General features: G+C 43.0%; 1 protein-coding gene across 1 annotated transcript in view; it reads right to left on the reverse strand.

Moving 5' to 3' along the window:
- The window catches only part of LOC143768033 (uncharacterized), a 33,648-nt gene extending 11,188 nt beyond the window's left edge, over window positions 1-22,460 (reverse strand). Inside the window, exons 1-5 of the mRNA XM_077256686.1 lie at window positions 22,314-22,460; window positions 22,005-22,184; window positions 21,798-21,921; window positions 21,617-21,714; window positions 21,341-21,431 (exon numbers count right to left, since the gene is read on the reverse strand). Coding sequence (XP_077112801.1) covers window positions 21,341-21,431; window positions 21,617-21,714; window positions 21,798-21,921; window positions 22,005-22,184; window positions 22,314-22,370 — 550 coding nt within the window. The 5' untranslated portion in view covers window positions 22,371-22,460. The remainder of the gene's footprint in view (window positions 1-21,340; window positions 21,432-21,616; window positions 21,715-21,797; window positions 21,922-22,004; window positions 22,185-22,313) is intronic.
- Window positions 22,461-24,501: the final 2,041 nt, after the last annotated feature.

The following is a 24,501-nucleotide window of genomic DNA, read 5'->3' on the forward strand; positions in this document are numbered from 1 at the left end:
TACTTGTAACTAACACAAACAAACAAAATATATTTAGGTAATATGGAATGAGGTAATATACAGAACCAATATGCATATTCTGCAAGCTACTAGGTTCTGCTAATATGGTACGAGCTATGAACATAGCGGTAGATGACCTTATGTGGTTAGGAGGTAGAAAAATAGTAACCAATGTAAGCCTATGGGTCAAAAGAGTATATAAGGAAAGACCCAGCTCCAGTGGGCCAGATCTCTCATTTCTTGGGAATCTCCACATGGGCCATATCATATCACAAGACCATATGTAAGATCAATGCTTGATTTCTCTTTGATAATCTAATATTTAATTTTGTGTGCTATGAACTTATGAATTTACTTATTCTTCATTTTTGTAATCACTTTTGAATGGACATTAAATAAGTTTTGTTTTATCCACACAATTCAATTTTGCTTTCCTTTTCTATTCTCACTGTATTATTACTTGAAAAAGTAAGGAAGAGTTATTTTTTTTAACACTTATCAGACAGGAAATTATCTCCCAATCCACTCATACCATGCACTGTCCTCCCTCCCCTACTACATCTCGCTCACTTTCTGATTTTGAGTCGGTCACAGAAAAAGTAGTAATCAGGCTCCTTGCATCTTCTCGCCCTACCATTTGCACTTGTGAGCCCATTCTGTCACATCTCCTCCAGTCCCTTTACACTGCTGTCACCACTCACCCAACAAAAATATTCAACCTCTCTCTCTTTTAGTATCTTTCACTCCTCATTTAAGCATGTCATTATACATCCATTACTTAAAAAGCCATCCCTTGACCAAAACTGTACCGCTAACTATAGACCTGTCTCTATTATTCCCTTCATCTCTAAACTCCTGGAACACCTGGTCCACTATCTCTCAGATAACTCTCTTCTCGACCCTCTACAATCCGGTTTCGGCTCTTTACACTCTACTGAAACCGCCCTCACTAAAGTCTCTAATGATCTACTAACAGCTAAATCTAATGGTCACTACTACATGCTAATTCTCTTAGATCTCTCTGCAGCATTCGATACTGTGGATCACCAGCTCCTCCTCAGTATGTTCCGCTCCATCGGCCTCAAGAATACCGTTCTCTCCTAGTTCTCCTATCTCTCTGACCGATCCTTCACTGTATCTTTTGTTGGCTCCTCCTCCTCTCCTCTTCCCCTTACTGTTGGAGTTCCTCAAAGATCGGTTCTAGGCCCCCTTTTTTTCTCTTTGTGTACTGCCCCTATTGGAGAAACAACCAGTAGATTTGGTTTCCAGTACCATATCTATGCTGATGACACCCAATTATACACCTCTACTCCTGACATCACGCCTGCCTTTTTAGACAACACCAATGATTGTCTTACCGCTATCTCTAACATCATGTCCTTCCTCTATCTGAAACTGAACCAGTCAGAAACTGAACTCCTTGTGTTTCCTCCCTCTACTAACTTCCCTATGCCCGACATTGCCATTTCCATGTGTGGTTCCACCGTTAATCCCCAGCAACATGCCATACTTGATGTCAAGATTTCATTCACCCCTCACATCTGATCACTGGCTCGCTCTTGTTATCTGCACATCAAAAACATTTCTAGAATTTGACTATTTCTTACTTTCAACTCTTACCGTTTCTCTTATTCATTCTCGTGTGGACTATTGTAATTCTCTACTAATCGGTCTCCTTCTTACCAAACTCCTCCCACTCCAATCTCTGAATGCTGCAGTCAGGATCATATTCCTCACCAATCGTTATTCCGATGCTGCTACTTTGGCCAGTCATTACACTGGTTACCCATCCACTCCAGAATCCAATACAAACTTATTACCCTCACCCACAAAAGCACGCCATGGCTCAGCACCACCCTACATCTCCTCCCTCGTCTCAGTCTACCACTCTACCCGTGCCCTCCATTCTGCTAATGACCTGAGGATAACATCCTCAATAATCAGAACCTCCCACTCCTGTCTCCAAGACTTTTCACGTGCTGCGCCAATTCTTTGGAATGCACTACCCAGGATAATACGATTAATCCCCAATCCACACAGTTTTCGGTGCCCTAAATGCGCATTTGATCAGACTGGCCTACCGCCTCAAAGCACTAACCTAACTATCCCTGTGTTGCCCATTCAAAATATTTACCATAACCAGGTTCCTCGCATCATGTTCTCACATGCTTTATGCATTTAATAGCCCTCTGTGTCTGTATTGTTACATACTTAGGCCAATAACCAGTTCATGCAGTATTACACGAACACCCAATTCTTACACTATGGCTGGTCCGAACAACAAAAGCAATTCTTACCATCCACCTTTTGGGTCTCCCCTTTTTTCTCATAGACTGTAAGCTTGCGAGCAAGGCCCTCAATCCTCTTGGTACCTGTTTTGATCTATGTGTTCATTGTTATGCTGTAAGGTCTATTATCTGTACAACCCTCTAAAGTGATGCGAAATATGTTGGCGCTATAGAAATACAATTATTATTATTATATATAAAGCCAGCAATTCATCTTCTGTGTACAATAAAATCACAGCATAAGGTGACAGAATAGATACATTACAAACAGTATATTCACATAGAATAGACAGATACAAGGTCAGTCACACACATAATTAGTACAGTGTGTGCAGCTTACTGTACATTTAATGAAACGATTATTTTTCTGAAAAAAAAAAAAAGGCATGTGCTTAATTTTTCATAACCAGAAGGAAAGCAAATGGCTGGGGGCAGATGTTTAAAGCCTGGCAAGGGGGTAATACCCAAGGAGCTTCCCAGGCTATTAATAACAGCTCTCAGTTGTAAACTTAGCCTTTACTGGTTATTGTAATGGGGTACCTCCCCATGTATATTGGCACCATCCTAGACTGAAAACATCTGCTCTCAGCCACCCCAGAAAAGGCTGATCCACAGAATGCACAAAATCTGCCACTTAACCTCGCTTTTCTCACTTGCCCTGGTGCGGTGGCAAGTGGGTTGATTGTTGGGGGAAGTTAATGGCACCTTTATATTTGACCCATTGTGGGACAAATGGATAATTATCTTTTCAGCGGACAGTTGAGGAATATTGTTGTTTATTATTATTTTAAATTCTGTTACAGGAGACATTGGCTTCAATGGACTGGGAGATGACGTGAGTATAGTTTAATTTAGATTCATTAAAGGTGTCTTTAATTTTTCCAATTGAAGACTTTATTCTATGTGTGTTATTTTTTATACAATTTGACTATGTGGTTAGTAATGGGGACGTCTTAAAGACGCCTCTCCCTTACTAATCTTTGGGCTTGATGTCACCTGACAATACAAAGGTAACATCAATCCCCCCCCACTATCACCCCACTTGCCACCGCACCAGAGCAAGTGGGAAGAGCGAGGCTAAATGCCATAATTGGTGCATCTTATATATGCGCTATTTCTGGGGCGGCTGAGAGCTGAGGTTTTTAGTCTGGAATAGGGTCAATGTCCATGGTCCCTTCGTAGGCTATTAATATCAGGCCTCAGCTCTCTGCCTAGCCTGGTTATTAATTAAAGGAGGACCTTTCGTGATTTTTTTGAGGGGCCTCTATTTTAATAATCAGTAAAACTAAGTATAACAGCTGTGAGCTGATATTAATATCCTGGCAAGCTCCATGTGTATTAGCACCTTCCCAGGCTATAAATATCTGTCCCCAGATGTCGGCTTTCCCTCTGCTGGTCAATAAATTGTCACACCAATTGACTTGCATTGGCGAGTCTCGTCTGAGATACGAGGACAACCGTAGAATACTCATAGATTAACATTGGTCAGAGTGCAGTCCGACTTTTAATCGGATTGCACTTGTTAGTTTTCCTCGCAGAGGAGTATGAGCCCTTAAGGTTAGTATAATGTGATTTTTTTATTTTATTTTTAAGCGGGGGCTCAATACATCCCTCAACATTGTCACAAGCTAGTGCTGATCGCAGGCAGAGCAAGGGTCAATGATGTGAGCTGTCTTCAATGTCTGGTGCCAGGGATCATCGTTTACAGTACCGCTGATTACCAGGCACCGGTACTTATGAGACTGATGCGGCACATGGTTGTCACATATATGAAACACACATACAAATGGACACGGATATCTCCGATTCTGTTTTTTCCAGTACTGGAAATATCAAGATGTGTGAAAGATCCATAAGGCTGGATGATTAGGACTTACCCACTGCTCATCCAGATGCCCCATTCCATTGTCTTTTTGTGATTACATTTATCCTTCTTAAATGGCTTTTTGTATTTTTATCTGTTTTCAATTGCGATCTAATAAAGTGTATTTTTAATCTCTATATTGTCTCACATTTCTCTATATACAGTCATGGACGAAAGTGTTGGCACCATTGAAATTGTTTACTTTGTGTGTATTGGAATGGAAAAAATACTGAGAAAAACGCCTTCTGTGGTTAGAATCAGAGGATGCATCCAGGATTAACAGAGGTGACGAGGAAGAAGACGAGGATGGAGGAGGAGTGTAGCGCCGAAGATTGTGGTACACGTTGGTGCTGACCGAATATGTGAGGACTTACCGTGAGCTCCGGCGAGGCTGGAGGAGTTTTGGGCTGGACTCAGCACCTGCACATGGTGCAATCACCAGTGCTATTTTATTTAAATATTTAACACAGACTACGCGCTGCAGAGGAGCGGGGAAAAGGCGAGTAGGAGCGATTATGGTTTTTTCCTTGTTTGTTTGTATATATTGTAGTGCAGCGGGGCTGGTTCAGTGTGACAGACTGATTACAGGAAAAGTTCACAGCAAAAGTGTTTTTAATGTCCACACTCACACAGAGTAGTGCACACGGGAAACAAAGCAGTCACTGCGAGTCCGGTTGCAGAGGGCGACGGCACCACCGTATCACACTGCGGGGTGCCAGAAGTTTGCTCTGCTGGCTCAGAGTTAACACAGGCTGAGCTTCTGAAGAGCCGTTGCACACTCCAAACTGACACACACCCAAACCCTTCCTGTAGGGTTTCTTTAAACTGGAATCTGTGTCCATGGGCCACTTATAAGACCTGGGACCACTACCTTCCTGCAGTCCATTCCAAAAATAAAAGCCCATAACGGGTTATCCTCAACAATGCCTTGGTCAAATAGCTTGTCCAGGTCCACACTTACTTTTACTTTGCCTTGTGACTCCCAGGCATCCTACTAGGACCACAAGGCACTCCAGCGGGTCTAATACACTTCTGAGCGCGTCCTGAATATTCATTTCTCTAAAGTATCGACACAAGTGACCGCCGGCAGCAGCAGGAAGCCGGTGGCTGACTCCGCGCGCTACTGAAGAGCAAGGAATACTCACTGCTCTATGTGCGCACAGTCCCGGTGAGTATTCCGGCAGCTGTGCTCTGCTTGTGAGCAGCACATGACGTCCCTGCCATGCGAGGACACTGCCAGGGAACGGAGGAAGGCAAGTAAATAGTTTTTTATTAAAAATCTTTTCTGATGGGGCCATGCATACCAGGATAGGGGATATTAAGTACAGAAGTGACCACATTTTTTGCTTCAGTTTTTCTCCCTAATTTCCTCCTCTAAAACCTAGGTGCGTTTGTACAGTTTATATATACAGGACAGGAGGAGTGGTACTGTGCAGTGTATATATACAGGAGGAGTGGTACTGTGCAGTGTATATATACAGGAGGAGTGGTACTGTGCAGTGTATATATACACAGGACAGGAGGAGTGGTACTGTGCAGTGTATATATACAGGACAGGAGGAGTGGTACTGTGCAGTGTATATATACACAGGACAGGAGGAGTGGTACTGTGCAGTGTATATATACAGGAGGAGCGGTACTGTGCAGTGTATATATACAGGACAGGAGGAGTGGTACTGTACAGTGTATATATACAGGACAGGAGGAGTGGTACTGTGCAGTATATATATACAGGACAGGAGGAGTGGTACTGTGCAGTGTATATATACAGGACAGGAGGAGAAGTACTGTGCAGTGTATATATACAGGAGGAGTGGTACTGTGCAGTGTATATATACAGGACAGGAGGAGCGGTACTGTGCAGTGTATATATACAGGACAGGAGGAGTGGTACTGTGCAGTGTATATATACACAGGACAGGAGGAGTGGTGCTGTGCAGTGTATATATACAGGACAGGAGGAGTGGTACTGTGCAGTGTATATATACAGGGGAGAGGTACTGTGCAGTGTATATATACAGGAGGAGCGGTACTGTGCAGTGTATATATACAGGACAGGAGGAGCGGTACTGTGCAGTGTATATATACAGGAGGAGCGGTACTGTGCAGTGTATATATACAGGACAGGAGGAGTGGTACTGTACAGTGTATATATACAGGACAGGAGAAGTGGTACTGTGCAGTATATATATACAGGACAGGAGGAGTGGTACTGTACAGTGTATATATACAGGACAGGAGGAGTGGTACTGTACAGTGTATATATACAGGACAGGAGAAGTGGTACTGTGCAGTGTATATATACAGGACAGGAGGAGTGGTACTGTGCACTGTATATATACAGGACAGGAGGAGTGGTACTGTGCAGTGTATATATACAGGAGGAGTGGTACTGTGCGGTGTATATATACAGGAGAAGTGGTACTGTGCAGTGTATATATACAGGACAGGAGGAGTGGTACTGTGCAGTGTATATATACAGGACAGGAGGAGTGGTACTGTGCAGTGTATATATACAGGACAGGAGGAGTGGTACTGTGCAGTGTATATATACAGGACAGGAGGAGTGGTACTGTACAGTGTATATATACAGGACAGGAGGAGTGGTACTGTACAGTATATATATACAGGACAGGAGGAGTGGTACTGTACAGTGTATATATACAGGACAGGAGGAGTGGTACTGTGCAGTGTATATATACAGGACAGGAGGAGTGGTACTGTGCAGTGTATATATACAGGAGGAGTGGTACTGTGCAGTGTATATATACAGGAGGAGTGGTACTGTGCAGTGTATATATACAGGAGGAGTGGTACTGTGCAGTGTATATATACAGGACAGGAGGAGTGGTACTGTGCAGTGTATATATACAGGACAGGAGGAGTGGTACTGTGCAGTGTATATATACAGGACGGGAGGAGCGGTACTGTGCAGTGTATATATACAGGACAGGAGGAGTGGTACTGTGCAGTGTATATATACAGGACAGGAGGAGTGGTACTGTGCAGTGTATATATACAGGAGAAGTGGTACTGTGCAGTGTATATATACAGGAGGAGTGGTACTGTGCAGTGTATATATACAGGAGGAGTGGTACTCTGCAGTGTATATATACAGGACAGGAGGAGTGGTACTGTGCAGTGTATATATACAGGACAGGAGGAGTGGTACTGTGCAGTGTATATATACAGGAGAAGTGGTACTGTGCAGTGTATATATACAGGACAGGAGGAGTGGTACTGTGCAGTGTATATATACAGGAGGAGTGGTACTGTGCAGTGTATATATACAGGAGGAGTGGTACTGTGCAGTGTATATATACAGGAGGAGTGGTACTGTGCAGTGTATATACAGTCATGGCCAAAAGTATTCACACCCCTGCAATTCTGTCAGATAATACTCAGTTTCTTCCTGAAAATGATTGCAATCACAAATTCTTTGTTATTATTATCTTCATTTAATTTGTCTTAAATGAAAAAACACAAAAGAGAATGAAGCAAAAAGCAAAACATTGATCATTTCACACAAAACTCCAAAAATGGGCCAGACAAAAGTATTGGCACCCTCAGCCCAATACTTTAGCCAAAATAACTGCGACCAACCGCTTCCGGTAACCATCAGTGAGTTCCTTACAATGCTCTGCTGGAATTTTAGACCATTCTTCTTTGGCAAACTGCTCCAGGTCCCTGATATTTGAAGGGTGCCTTCTCCAAACTGCCATTTTTAGATCTCTCCACAGGTGTTCTATGGGATTCAGGTCTGGACTCATTGCTGGCCACCTTAGAAGTCTCCAGTGCTTTCTCTCAAACCATTTTCTAGTGCTTTTTGAAGTGTGTTTTGGGTCATTGTCCTGCTGGAAGACCCATGACCTCTGAGGGAGACCCAGCTTTCTCACACTGGGCCCTACATTATGCAGCAAAATGTGTTGGTAGTCTTCAGACTTCATAATGCCATGCACACGGTCAAGCAGTCCAGTGCCAGAGGCAGCAAAGTAACCCCAAAACATCAGGGAAGCTCCACCATGTTTGACTGTAGGGACCGTGTTCTTTTATTTGAATGCCTCTTTTTTCTCCTGTAAACTCTATGTTGATGCCTTTGCCCAAAAAGCTCTACTTGTGTCTCATCTGACCAGAGAACATTCTTCCAAAACGTTTTAGGCTTTTTCAGGTAAGTTTTGGCAAACTCCAGCCTGGCTTTTTTTATGTCTCGGGGTAAGAAGTGGGGTCTTCCTGGGTCTCCTCCCATACAGTCCCTTTTTATTCAGACGCCAACGAATAGTACGGGTTGACACTGTTGTACCCTCGGACTGCAGGGCAGCTTGAACTTGTTTGGATGTTAGTCGATTCTCTTTATCCAACATCCGTACAATCTTGCATTGAAATCTCTTGTCAATTTTTCTTTTCCGTCCACATCTAGGGAGGTTAGCCACAGTGCCATGGGCTTTAAACTTCTTGATGACACTGCGCACGGTAGACACAGGAACATTCAGGTCTTTGGAGATGGACTTGTAGCCTTGAGATTGCTCATGCTTCCTCACAATTTGGTTTCTCAAGTCCTCAGACAGTTCTTTGGTCTTCTTTCTTTTCCCCATGCTCAATGTGGTACACACAAGGACACAGGACAGAGGTTGAGTCAACTTCAATCCATGTCAACTGGCTGCAAGTGTGATTTAGTTATTGCCAACACCTGTTAGGTGCCACAAGTAAGTTACAGGTGCTGTTAATTACACTAATTAGAGAAGCATCACATGATTTTTCGAACAGTGCCAATACTTTTGTCTGCCCCCTTTTTTATGTTTGGTGTGGAATTATATCCAATTTGGCTTTAGGACAATTCTTTTTGTGTTTTTTCATTTAAGACAAATTAAATGAAGATAATAATACCAAAGAATTTGTGTTTGCAATCATTTTCAGGAAGAAACTGAGTATTTTCTGACAGAATTGCAGGGGTATGAATACTTTTGGCCATGACTGTATACAGGACAGGAGAAGTGGTACTGTGCACTATATATATATATATATATATATATATATATATATATATATATATATATATATATATATATATATATATATATATATATACACACTCACTGGCCACTTTATTAGGTACACCTGTCCAACTTCTTGTTAACACTTAATTTCTAATCAGCCAATCACATGGCGGCAACTCAGTGCATTTAGGCATGTAGACATGGTCAAGACAATCTCCTGCAGTTCAAACCGAGCATCAGTATGGGGAAGAAAGGTGATTTGAGTGCCTTTGAACGTGGCATGGTTGTTGGTGCCAGAAGGGCTGGTCTGAGTATTTCAGAAACTGCTGATCTACTGGGATTTTCACGCACAACCATCTCTAGGGTTTACACAGAATGGTCCGAAAAAGAAAAAAAATCCATTGAGCGGCAGTTCTGTGGGCGGAAATGCCTTGTTGATGCCAGAGGTCAGAGGAGAATGGGCAGACTGGTTCGAGCTGATAGAAAGGCAACAGTGACTCAAATCGCCACCCGTTACAACCAAGGTAGGCCTAAGAGCATCTCTGAACGCACAGTGCGTCGAACTTTGAGGCAGATGGGCTACAGCAGCAGAAGACCACACCGGGTACCACTCCTTTCAGCTAAGAACAGGAAACTGAGGCTACAATTTGTACAAGCTCATCGAAATTGGACAGTAGAAGATTGGAAAAACGTTGCTTGGTCTGATGAGTCTCGATTTCTGCTGCGACATTCGGATGGTAGGGTCAGAATTTGGCGTAAACAACATGAAAGCATGGATCCATCCTGCCTTGTATGGAGCATCTTTGGGATGTGCAGCCGACAAATCTGCGGCAACTGTGTGATGCCATCATGTCAATATGGACCAAAATCTCTGAGGAATGCTTCCAGCACCTTGTTGAATCTATGCCACGAAGAATTGAGGCAGTTCTGAAGGCAAAAGGGGGTCCAACCCGTTACTAGCATGGTGTACCTAATAAAGTGGCCGGTGAGTGTATATATATATACAGGACAGGAGGCGTGGTACTGTGCAGTGTATATATACAGGACAGGAGGAGTGGTACTGTGCAGTGTATATATACAGGACAGGAGGAGTGGTACTGTGCAGTGTATATATACAGGACAGGAGGAGTGGTACTGTGCAGTGTATATATACAGGACAGGAGGAGTGGTGCTGTGCAGTGTATATATACAGGACAGGAGGAGTGGTACTGTGCAGTGTATATATACAGGACAGGAGGTGCGGTACTGTACAGTGTATATATACAGGAGGAGAGGTACTGTTCAATGTATATATACAGGACAGGAGGAGTGGTACTGTGCAGTGTATATATACAGGACAGGAGGAGTGGTGCTGTGCAGTGTATATATACAGGACAGGAGGACTGGTACTGTGCAGTGTATATATACAGGAGGAGTGGTACTGTGCAGTGTATACAGGAGGAGTGGCACTGTGCAGTGTATATATAGAGGACAGGAGAAGTGGTACTGTGCAGTGTATATATACAGGACAGGAGGAGCGGTACTGTGCAGTGTATATATACAGGACAGGAGAAGTGGTACTGTGCAGTGTATATATACAGGACAGGAGGAGTGGTACTGTGCAGTGTATATATACAGGACAGGAGGAGTGGTACTGTGCAGTGTATATATACAGGACAGGAGGAGTGGTACTGTGCAGTGTATATATACAGGACAGGAGGAGTGGTGCTGTGCAGTGTATATATACAGGACAGGAGGAGTGGTACTGTGCAGTGTATATATACAGGACAGGAGGTGCGGTACTGTACAGTGTATATATACAGGAGGAGAGGTACTGTTCAATGTATATATACAGGACAGGAGGAGTGGTACTGTGCAGTGTATATATACAGGACAGGAGGAGTGGTGCTGTGCAGTGTATATATACAGGACAGGAGGACTGGTACTGTGCAGTGTATATATACAGGAGGAGTGGTACTGTGCAGTGTATACAGGAGGAGTGGCACTGTGCAGTGTATATATAGAGGACAGGAGAAGTGGTACTGTGCAGTGTATATATACAGGACAGGAGGAGCGGTACTGTGCAGTGTATATATACAGGACAGGAGAAGTGGTACTGTGCAGTGTATATATACAGGACAGGAGGAGTGGTACTGTGCAGTGTATATATACAGGAGGAGTGGTACTGTGCAGTGTATATATACAGGACAGGAGGAGCGGTACTGTGCAGTGTATATATACAGGACAGGAGGAGTGGTACTGTGCAGTGTATATATACAGGGCAGGAGGAGTGGTACTGTGCAGTGTATATATACAGGACAGGAGGAGTGGTACTGTGCAGAGTATATATACACAGGACAGGAGGAGTGGTACTGTGCAGTATATATATACAGGACAGGAGGAGAGGTACTGTGCAGTGTATATATACAGGACAGGAGGAGTGGTACTGTGCAGTGTATATATACAGGAGGAGTGGTACTGTGCAGTGTATATATACAGGACAGGAGGAGCGGTACTGTGCAGTGTATATATACAGGACAGGAGGAGCGGTACTGTGCAGTGTATATATACAGGACAGGAGGAGCGGTACTGTGCAGTGTATATATACACAGGACAGGAGGAGTGGTACTGTGCAGTGTATATATACAGGAGGAGTGGTATTGTGCAGTGTATATATACAGGACAGGAGGAGTGGTACTGTGCAGTGTATATATACAGGACAGGAGGAGTGGTACTGTGCAGTGTATATATACAGGACAGGAGGAGCGGTACTGTGCAGTGTATATATACAGGACAGGAGGAGTGGTACTGTGCAGTGTATATATACAGGACAGGAGGAGCGGTACTGTGCAGTGTATATATACAGGACAGGAGGAGTGGTACTGTGCAGTGTATATATACAAGAGGAGTGGTACTGTGCGGTGTATATATACAGGAGGAGTGGTACTGTGCAGTGTATATATACAGGAGGAGTGGTACTGTGCAGTGTATATATACAGGAGGAGTGGTACTGTGCAGTGTATATATACAGGACAGGAGGAGTGGTACTGTGCAGTGTATATATACAGGACAGGAGGAGTGGTACTGTGCAGTGTATATATACAGGACAGGAGGAGTGGTACTGTGCAGTGTATATATACAGGACAGGAGGAGTGGTACTGTGCAGTGTATATATACAGGACAGGAGGAGTGGTACTGGGCAGTGTATATATACAGGACAGGAGGAGCGGTACTGTGCAGTGTATATATACAGGACAGGAGGAGCGGTACTGTGCAGTGTATATATACAGGACAGGAGGAGCGGTACTGTGCAGTGTATATATACACAGGACAGGAGGAGTGGTACTGTGCAGTGTATATATACACAGGACAGGAGGAGTGGTACTGTGCAGTGTATATATACACAGGACAGGAGGAGTGGTACTGTGCAGTGTATATATACAGGAGGAGCGGTACTGTGCAGTGTGTATATATACAGGACAGGAGGAGTGGTACTGTGCAGTATATATATACAGGACAGGAGGAGTGGTACTGGGCAGTGTATATATACAGGACAGGAGGAGCGGTACTGTGCAGTGTATATATACAGGACAGGAGGAGTGGTACTGTGCAGTGTATATATACAGGACAGGAGGAGCGGTACTGTGCAGTGTATATATACACAGGACAGGAGGAGTGGTACTGTGCAGTGTATATATACACAGGACAGGAGGAGTGGTACTGTGCAGTGTATATATACACAGGACAGGAGGAGTGGTACTGGGCAGTATATATATACATAATCGATACTGAGAAGAGAATGGCACCATTTATACAGGACAGGAGAAGTATACACAGCTCCATAATATACAGCTCTGGCAATAATTAAGAGACCACTGCAAAATGTTCAGTTTGTCTGATTTTTCTCTTTATAGGTATATTTTTGAGTAAAATGTAAATTGTTCTTTCATTCTATAAACTACTGACAACATGTCTCCGAAGTTCCAAGCAATAAATTTCGTATTTATTTTCTGAAAATGAGAAATGGTCAAAAAAAAAATGCAGTGCTTGCAGACCTCAAATAACACAAAGAGTTCATAATCATTTAGAAAGAACAATACTAATGTTTTAACTCCGTTTAGAAATCAATATTTGGTGGAATAACCATGATTTTTAATCACAGCTTTCATGAGTCTTGGCATGCTTTCCACCAGTCTTTCACACTGCTTTTTGGCGACCTAATGCCACTCCTCGTACAAAAATTTAACTAGTTCTTCTTTGTATAATGGCTTGTGACTATCCATCTTTCTTTGGATTACATTCCAGAGGTTTTCAATAGGGTTCAGGTCTGGAGAGTGGGCTGGCCATGACAGGGATTTGATGTGGTGGTCCTTCATCCAAACCTGATTGACCTTGCTGTGTGGCAAGGGGCATTGTCCTGCTGGAAAAATCAGTCTTCAGAGTTGGGGAACATTGCCTGAGCAGAAGGAATCAAGTGTTTTTTTCCAGCATAACCTTGTATGCAGCTTGATTCATATGTCCTTCGCAAAGATTAACCTGCCCAATTCCAGCCTTGCTGAAGCAACCCCAGATCAACACCTGGTCATCTATTGGTTAGACGGAGACCTGGAGAGGCGTACAAGCCACAGTGTCTTGCACCCACTGTGAAATTTGGTGGAGGATCGGTGATGATCTGGGGATGCTTCAGCAAAATATTAGTTAATATTATGGCCACAATACGTAAGCTGGCAACCCACGTCAAGGGTCCTCACTCTTGCCAGTCCTACTCTAACAGCAAAAAAGTGAACATTTTGCAGTGGTCTCTTAATTTTTGCCAGAGCTGTATACTACAATCTATTATATACAAAGCTCCGCATTATATACCGTGGTAAGGAATATAGAGAGGTGTATATACTATATAGTGTAGAGATGTGGCAGTGTATATAGAGTGAATTCCATACTATATACACAGTGCCATATTATATAAACATCTCTACACTACAACCCCTGGCACAAATTATGGAATCACCGGCCTTGGAGGATGTTCATTCAGTTGTTTAATTTTGTAGAAAAAAGCAGATCACAGACATGGCACAAAACTAAAGTCTTTTCAAATGGCAACTTTCTGGCTTTAAGGAACACTAAAAGAAATCAAGAACAAAAAATGTGGTAGTCAGTAATGGTTACTTTTTGTAACCAAGCATAGGGGAAAAATTATGGAATCACTCAATTCTGAGGAAAAAAAAAAAATTATGGAATCACTCTGTAAAATTTTATACCCAAAAATAACACCTGCATCCAATTAGATCTGATCGTTAGTCTGCATCTAAAAACGAGTGATCACACCTTGGAGAGCTGTTGCACCAAGTGGACTGACATGAATCATGGCTCCAACAGGAGAGATGTCAATTGAAACAAAGGAGGGGATTATCAAACTCTTAAAAGAGGGTAAATCAGCACGCAATGTTGCAAAAGATGTTGGTTGTCTAGCTGTGTCTAAAATCTGGACCAATAACAGATCAGGGGGATCAAAAACCAGTCAGTATGATATTAGTATTATAAAGTGCTCGGATCAATATAAATATATTATTTTTTTTTCTATCTGAAGCCATCAAAAAATCAATTTGCCAATAGTGTATTTTATTTTTCGACCAGACATACAGTAAGCCAACGTTTCGGCCCGAATTGGCCTTTGTCAAGGCAATAATCTACAAAAGCGTAAAAATATAGAGAAAATGAAAATTAATACATACATCGGAAAAAGAGAAAATACATAAATGACTGTATAGATACATTGGTCGAAAAAAAACAAATCAGAAGTATATATAAATCAAATTCATACAATAATGTCTAATGGTACCGAAGCTAGCTGTGAGATGTTATGGTTATCTAAAATGAAGTGAGCCGGAATGGGTAACATTGTTCTTTTGCATCGAATCGTCGATTTATGTTTAGTATAAAATACGCCATGGCGGTTACATGATACACCGTCTCCTCACTGCGGCTGCATCTTGGACCCCGCATATCCCACCCTTCCAGGTATCGGTAGTTCTTATGTTTTCACCTTTTCAGTTTTCTTTATGGCACCCACTCATGCACTTCACTTTATTTCATTGTATCGTTTCAGTTATAATTCCTGCACCACCATACAGGTAATAATGGTCTTTCTTGGTTATTTTTCTGTATTCACTCGTTCCACCTAGGACGTTCTATATATGGTTGCTCTTTTCTTTAATCCCTACTTACTTAAGACCTACAATATTTAAGTGGGGATAATGGATTATGTAGATGTATTGTTTATGGAGGTTACAAATAATTATCTCTGTATTGTTTTGTTCTTAATTTTCTTTCCCCAGTGTAGGGGAAACGTTGCTCTCTGTATATATTTATGGGGTTATATTCTTATCTATTTATGTATCCTATATAGGTACAATGATACTTGTTCATGGAATCTCTATTAGACATTATTGTATGAATTTGATTTATATATACTTCTGATTTGTTTTTGTTTTTTTCGACCAATGTATCTATACAGTCATTTATGTATTTTTTCTTTTTCCGATGTATGTATGTATGTATTCATTTTCAGTATCTCTATATTTTTACGCTTTTGTAGATTATTGCCTTGACAAAGGCCAATTCGGGCCGAAACGTTGGCTTACTGTATGTCTGGTCGAACAATAAAATACACTATTGGCAAATTGATTTTTTGATGGCTTCAGATTGATCAATTTAAATAAAATCTGGACCAAATACAAACAACATGGGAAGGTTGTTAAAGGCAAACATACTGGCAGACCAAGGAAGACATCAAAGCGTCAAGACCAGAATTTTCAAGCAATTTGTCTCCAAAACAGAAAATGCACACCAAAACGAATGAGTGGAAACAGGAGTCAACGTCTGTGACCAAACTGTAAAAATCCGCCGAAAGGAAATGGGATTTACATACAGAAAAGCTAAACGAAAGCCATCATTAACACTTAAACAGAAAAAAGCAAGATTACAATGGGCTAAGGAAAAGCAATCGTGGACTGTGGATGACTGGATGAAAGTCATATTCAGTGATGAATCGCGAATCTGCATTGGGCAAGGTGATGATGCTGGAACTTTTGTTTGGAGTCGTTGCAATGAGATTTATAAAGATGACTGCCTGAAGAGAACATGCAAATTTCCACAGTCCTTGATGATATGGGGCTGCATGTCAGGTAAAGGCACTGGGGAGATGGCTGGCATTACATCTTCAATAAATGCACAAGTTTATGTTGATATTTTGGACACTTTTCTTATCCCATCAATTGAAAGGATGTTTGGGGATGATGAATTCATTTTTCAAGATGCTAACGCATCCTGCCATAGAGCAAAAACTGTGCAAATATTCCTTGAAAAAAGCCACATTAGGTCAATGTCATGGCCTGCAAATAGTCCGGATCTCAATCTAGTTGAAAATCTTTGGCGGAAGTTGACGAAAATGGTCCATGACAAGGCTCCAACCTGCAAAGCTGATCTGGCAAAAGCAATCAGGGAAAGTTGGAGCCAGATTGATGAAGAGTCCTGTGTGACACTCATTAAGTTCAGGCCTCAGAGACTGCAAGCTGCTATAAAAGCCAGAGGTGGTGCAACAAAATACTAGTGATGTTTTGGAGTGTATTTTTGTTTGTTTGTTTTTCATGATTCCATAATTTTTTCCTCAGAATTGAGTGATTCCATAATTTTTCTCCTATGCTTGGTTAAAAAAAAAGTAACAAATACTGACTACCACATTTTTTGTTCTTGATTTCTTTTCGTGTTTCTTAAAGCCAGAAAGTTGCCATTTGAAATGACTTTAGTTTTGTGCCATGTCTGTGATCTGCTTTTTTTGTACAAAATTAAACAACTGAATGAACATTCTCCAATGCCGGCGATTCCAAAATTTTTGCCAGGGGCTGTATACACTATATATACACACACAACTCTACAATATAATTAAGACAACATTATACTAGATTATGATGTGCATACATCACATAGAAGACACTGAGGCTGATGTACATAGGATAACATAGGAGGCACCGCGACTGCTGAATATAGATCACATTGAGACTACTGTATATACAATATATAGCTGATACTGGGACTGCTGTATACACATAATATATGGGAAACTAATATATAGATCTATAATAAATATATTATATATACTGGGACTATACACAGTAGTGTCGCCTATATAACATATAAACACACACACACCAGTAGCAGTATCGCCTATATGATGTACATAAACGGCTGTATATAAATTATATAGGTGATACTGCTGTATATATATATATATATATATATATATATATATATATATATATATATATACACACACATACACACATATATATATGCAACTATACATACACACATCAGTATCACCTACATAATGTATATACAGCAGTCTATATACATTACACAGGTGATACTGGCACCACTTCAGTCTGTACTCAACTCTGCTGCTCGGCTAATCCACCTCTCTCCTCGCTACTCCCCTGCTTGTCCCCTCTGCAAATCCCTCCACTGGCTCCCAATTCCCCAGCGAATCCAGTTCAATCTACTAACACTAATCTACAAAGCCATCCACAACCTGTCCCCTCCTTATATCTCTGAACTAATCTCCCACTATCTTCCCTTACGTAATCTTTGATCCTCCCAAGACCTCCTACTCTCCTCAACACTTATTTGTTCCTCACACAACCGCCTCCAAGATTTCTCCCGAATATCCCCCATCCTCTGGAATTCCATGCCTCAACACGTCCGATTATCTACCACCCTCGGATCTTCAGACGAAACCTGAAAACCCATCTCTTCAGGAAAGCCTACAGCCTGCAATAACCATTCGGCTGCCCCACAACCACACGAGCTGCTCCCTCACCACCACCAGAGCTGCCGCCTCACCAACCACCCGAGCTGCTGCACCCCCGACCTTCTGTCCCTTCCCCATTATCCCGTAGAATGGAAGTACGCAAAGACAGGGTCCTCTCCCCTCTGTACCAGTCTTTCATTGTAAATTTGTTTACTGTAAACGATATCTATAACTTTGTATGTAACCCCCTTTTCGCATGTACAGCACCATGGAATTAATGGTGCTATATAAATAAATAATAATAATGCAAATGCTGTATACACGTTATATAAAGTAATACTGCTTTGTGTATATATACACATAAACATACAGTTGTCCTCAAAAGTTTACATACCCTGGCAAAATGTTTGCTTTCTTGGCCTTTTTTCAGAGAATAAACTTTTTCTCCACTCATGGTTAGTGGTTGGGTGAAGCCATTTATTGTCAAACTACTGTGTTTTCTCTTTTTAAATCATAATGACAACCCAAAACATCCAAATGACCCTGATCAAAAGTTCACATACCATGGTGATTTTGGCCTGATAACATGCACAGAGGTTGACACAAATGGGTTTGAATGGCTACTAAAGATAACATCCTCACCTCTGAAATGTTTGCTTGTAATCAGTGTGTGTGCGCATATAAGCTGAGTGAGTTTCTGGAATCCAGACAGACTCTTGCATCTTTCATCCAGCCACTGACGTTTCTGGATTGTGAGTCATGGGGAAGCAAAAGAATTGTCAGCGGATCTACAGGAAAAGATAGTTGAACTGTATAAAACAGGAAAGGGATACAAAAAGATATCCAAGGAATTGATAATGCCAGTCAGCAGCGTTCAAACTGTGATTAACACATGGAAAATCAGGGGCTCTGTAAAAACAAAACCACGGTCAGGTAGACCAACTAAAATGTCGTCCACAACTGTCAGGAAAATTGTTCGGGATGAAAAGAAAAACCCACAAAACACATCAGCTGAAATACTGAACTCTCTGAAAACTAGTGGTGTGGCTGTTTCAAGATGGACAATAAGGATGCACTTGAATAAAAATGGGCAACATGGTCGAGGCGCCATAAATAAGCGACTACTGCGCAAATGCCACAAAGTATCTCGCCTAAAATGCGCAAAATAGCTCAGAGACAAACCTCAAAACTTCTGGAACAAGGTAATTTGGAGTGATGAGACCAAAATTGAACGTTACATTTGGAGAGAGGTCAACAAAGCCTTCTGATGTTTTGGCAACGTGTGAGCTACAAAGGCACAGGAAAGTTGGTCAAAGTTGAAGGACAGATGAATGCAGCATGTTATCAGCAAATACTGGAGGCAAATTTGCAATCGTCAGCCCGGAAGTTGCGCATGGGACGTAATTGGACATTCCAACATGACAATGATACTGTTGTGAATTTGCTTTTTGGCTCCCTCTAGTGGTTACTAGTTTTTTGACTCTGGTTTTTCTGTCATTCCTTTTATCCGCACCTGGGTCGTTAGTTAGGGGTGTTGCTATATAAGCTCCCTGGACCTTCAGTTCAATGCCTGGCAACGTAGTTATCAGAGCTAATCTGCTGTGCTCTTGTCTACTGATCCTGGTTCCGGTTATATCAGCTAAGTCTGCTATTTTGCTTTTTGCTATTTGTTTTGTTTTGTATTATTGTCCAGCTTGTTCCAAATCTGTATCCTGATCTTTGCTGGAAGCTCTAGGGGGCTGGTGTTCTCCCCCCGGACCGTTAGACGGTTCGGGGGTTCTTGAATTTCCAGTGTGGATTTTGATAGGGTTTTTGTTGACCATATAAGTTACCTTTCTTTATTCTGCTATTAGTAAGCGGGCCTCTCTGTGCTAAACCTGGTTCATTTCTGTGTTTGTCATTTCCTCTTACCTCACCGTTATTATTTGTGGGGTCTTCTATCCTGCTTTGGGGTCCCTTTCTCTGGAGGCGAGAGAGGTCTTTGTTTTCTTCTACTAGGGGTAGTTAGATTCTCCGGCTGGCGCGTGTCATCTAGAATCAACGTAGGAATGATCCCCGGCTACTTCTAGTGTTGGCGTTAGGAGTAGATATATGGTCAACCCAGTTACCACTGCCCTATGAGCTGGATTTTTGTATCTTGCAGACTTCCACGTTCCTCTGAGACCCTCGCCATTGGGGTCATAACAGATCCAAAACACAAGGCTCAAGTCGTCCTGTCCTTTGCTACAGCAGAACAGCTTTACCATCTGAGAAAATAAAGAACCTCATCCACATCCACAAAAGTCTTCAAGCTGTCATTGATGTTAGAGGGGGCAATACACGGTATTAAGAAATGGGGTATTCTCTGAAAGAAAGGCCAAGAAAGCAAAAATTCTGCTGGAGTATGTAATGTTTTGAGCATAACTGTATTTGCCTCGGAGTAACCTTTGACTCTACCCTGTCCTTCAAACCGCACATCCAAGCTCTCTCCACCTCCTGTCGCCTCCAGCTCAAAAATATCTCCAGAATCCTTCCTTTCTTCAACCGTCAATCTACTAAAATGCTTGTGCATGCCCTCATCATCTCCTGCCTTGACTACTGCAACATCCTTTTCTGTGGCCTCCCTGCTAACACCCTTGCACCTCTTCAGTCCATCCTTAACTCTGCTGCCCGACTAATTAATCTCTCTCCTCACTACTCCTCTGCTTCCCCCCTCTGCAAATCTCTTCACTGGCTCCCATTCCCTCAGCATATCCAGTTCAAATTACTAATACTGACCTACAAAGCCATCCACAACCTGTCTCCACCATATATCTCTGAACTAAACTCCCGATATCTTCCCTCACGTAATCTCCGGTCCTCCCAAGACCTCCTTCTCTCCTCCACACTTATTTGCTCCTCATCCAATTGCCTCCAAGACTTCTCCCGAATATCCCCCATCCTCTGGAATTCTCTGCCCCAACACGTCCAACTATCAACCACATTCGGATCCTTCAGACGGAACCTGAAAACCCATCTCTTCAGGAAAGCCTACAGCCTGCACTGACCCTGCTGCCTCCTCACCATTACCGAAACTACCGCTTCACCAACACCGGAGCTCCTGCAACCCCCAACCTACTGTCTCCTTCCCCATAATCTTGTAGAATGTAAGCCCGCAAGGGCAGGGACCTCGCCCCTCTGTATCAGTCTGTAATTGTTAGTTTGATTACTGTAAGTGATATCTGTAACTTGTATGTAACCCCTTCTCATGTACAGCACCATGGAATCAATGGTGCTATATAAATAAATAATAATAATAATTTCTTGTTGACCTCAAATCGGTTTGGCTTCTTACTTGACTGTTCATCCAGGACCTGTACGACCACTAGAAATTCAACATACAATTACAGTAGAATCTGTGACTTCTTTGTATTTAGTGGTTACTACTCACCTGGGTAGTCATATGTGGGAATCTCCTCTTTACACCGCTCATCACCCCTCACATATGTCTCTGTATTATTAATATGGGTCAGATCTTCACCCTGAAACAAATATTGTAAAAGTCACAGACAGATGGAGAAGTCACATCTATGATCAGCTCTAATCCTGCCATTTCCTCCATTCTCAAAACATATAATACTGGTGGGTAAAATAAGACTGAGCAGAAGACCTTCACAGCCATCTACACATCACAGGGGAGATATCATGACACCTTCTCTCCATCTACCTTAGGATCCTGAGGCACATCGAGATCTTCTAGTTTATAGTCCTCTGGAAGAAGAGGATGGGGACATCTCTCTGGTGTTGTCCTCTTACTGGATAGATCTGGAGGAAACACATACAGGGACTGAAATCATTATTTACATACAGATAATTATAGGCCAAGCGTATATAGTCCTGCTTATTACCTGGTGATGTGAGGAGCTGGGGATCCTCCATCATGACGTCCTTGTACAGATCTTTGTGTCCTTCTAAATACTCCCACTCCTCCATGGAGAAATAGACGGAGACATCCTGACACCTTATAGGAACCTGACACATACAATGACACTGTCATCCCCCTGATCCCTTCATATTGTTACTGTATAATGTCCCAGCATTCCCAGCAGTGTCACCTCTCCAGTCAGCAGCTCAATCATCTTGTAGGTGAGTTCTAGGATCTTATGGTGATTGATGTCCTCATGTATCAGGGGGTGAGATGGAGGCCCTGTGATTGGACTCAGGGGTCTTCCCCATCCCTCAGACACAGGGTCCTGACAGCGCTCACTAGAGGTCTTCTTCACTACCGTGTAATCCTGGTTATGGAGAGACATATTAATTAATCTCACTACAGACATTTCCAGAGTCCTCACCTCTCCAGTTCTGTCCATCTGTTATTCCCATAGATAAGAATGATGTAATGTGACGTCATCAGAATCTCTCACCTCTCCAGTAAGCCGGAAGAGGATCTCTAGGGTGAGGTGTAATATCCTCTCCACCATCTTGTCTCTGTGTGTATCAGTCCTTGATGATTAATTCAGAAAAATTATCCAGAAGATCTTCACTTGGAGGATCCGATATTGCAGAGACCTGAATGAGAAGATGAGCCGATGGAAGATCATAAATAACGACTGGAGCGGTTATTCCGATATAAGCCGTAATCTGTGGATCTGATCCTGTATGACGCTAGAAAAAGACACTAGTGAGTAGAGTTGAGTGAATATATTCCGAACATATGCGGTAATTTCTACTCCAATGACTTTCAGCTGTGTTCGGTGAATATTGCAAAAACAATATACGGCGCCGATCATAATTGGAACCGAATTTTGAAAAATTGATTCACCTCTACTAGTGAGTAGTGAATTTTTCTGGTGGCCATTATTGAGCTCCAGTCTGAGGACTGGAGGAGGTTTGGCCTGAATGCTGCTCTCGTGGTGTGAACATGGACATATTAGATTATTTAGGGATATTCTCTATTCCTACTAGAAGGTGATTTGAGGACAAAACTCGCTCTTTCAAATGAACACGTCCATGAAACAGAACGTCCTGTCTGCACCGAAGTCTGCCGGGACGGAGCAGCCACGGATTTGCTCTTTCCGGTGATTCTGCGGCTTCTCTTTGGTTCTACTTTATTAATGGGACGCGACTACTGAAATCACGCTGATTGTCAGCTGCCTCCACCACCGACCTCCACCCACAGAGAATAATGGAGCCTCCAGCACCGACCTCCACCCACAGAGCCGCACTCCACACAGAGAATAATGGAGCCTCCACCACCGACCTCCATCCGCAGAACCGCACTCCACATAGAGAATAATTGAGCCTCCAGCACCGACCTCCACCCACAGAGTCGCACTCAACAGAGAATACTGGAGCCTCCAGCACCAACCTCCACCAGCAGAGCCGCACTCCACATAGAGAATAATGGAGCCTCCAGCACCAACCTCCACCCGCAGAGCCGCACTTCACATAGAGAATAATGGAGCCTCCAGCACCGACCTCCACCCGCAGAGCCGCACACCACATAGAGAATAATGGGGCCTCCAGCACCTACCTCCACCCGCAGAGCCGCACTCCACAAAGAGAATAATGGAGCCTCCAGCACCGACCTTCACCTGCTGAGCTGTACTCCACATAGAGAATAATGGAGCCTCCAACACCGACCTCCACCCGCAGAGCCGCACTCCACAAAGAGAATAATGCAGCCTCCAGCACCGACCTCCACCCGCAGAGCCGCACTCCACATAGAGAATAATGGAGCCTCCAGCACCGACCTCCACCAGCAGAGCCGCACTCCACATAGAAAATAATGGAGCCTCCAGCACCGACCTCCACCCACAGAGCCGCACTCCATATAGGGAACAATGGAGCCTCCAGCACCGACCTCCACCCGCACTCCACATAGAGAATAATGGAGCCTCCAACACCTACCTCCGCAGAGCCGCACTCCACATAGAGAATAATGGGGCCTCCAGCACAGACCTCCACCCGTAGAGCCACACTCTACATAGAAATCAACCCTGGTCCACCATCCACCAACCTCAACCCATACCCTACCTCACATAGAAACCTTAATAATCTTACTAATATTACTTTCACTCCTTCATCTCCTTCTTTTAATTGTGCCCTTTGGAATTCCTACACAATTACTTTCTGAAAAACTCTCCGAATCTGATGGCCCTCACGGAAACCTGGATTCAGGATTCTGACACGGTCTCTCCTGCTGCCATTACCCATGGTGGCTTACAATTCTCACATTCCCCGAGACCTACAAACAGACATGGTGGTGGAGTCGGCATACTTCTCTCCCCACAATGCACCTTCCAGGTCATCCCCCCAGCTCCATCACTCTCATTCCCTTCTTTTGAGGTCCACACCATCAGGCTCTTTCGTCCCCTCTCCCTCAGAGTAGCGGTCATATACCGGCCCCCAGGCTCACCCACCCACTTCCTGGACCATTTCTCTGCCTGGCTGCCGTACTTCATGTCCTCAGAGCTACCAACCCATATCCTCGGAGACTTCAACATCCCCATAAACAGCCCCACGTTCACATCTGCATCTCAGCATCTATCACTAACCACTTCTCTAGGCCTCTCACAGCTCTCAACCTCTGAGACACACACGGACGGTAAC

Source organism: Ranitomeya variabilis, chromosome 4, assembly GCF_051348905.1.
Source record: "Ranitomeya variabilis isolate aRanVar5 chromosome 4, aRanVar5.hap1, whole genome shotgun sequence".
NCBI lineage: Eukaryota > Metazoa > Chordata > Amphibia > Anura > Dendrobatidae > Ranitomeya > Ranitomeya variabilis.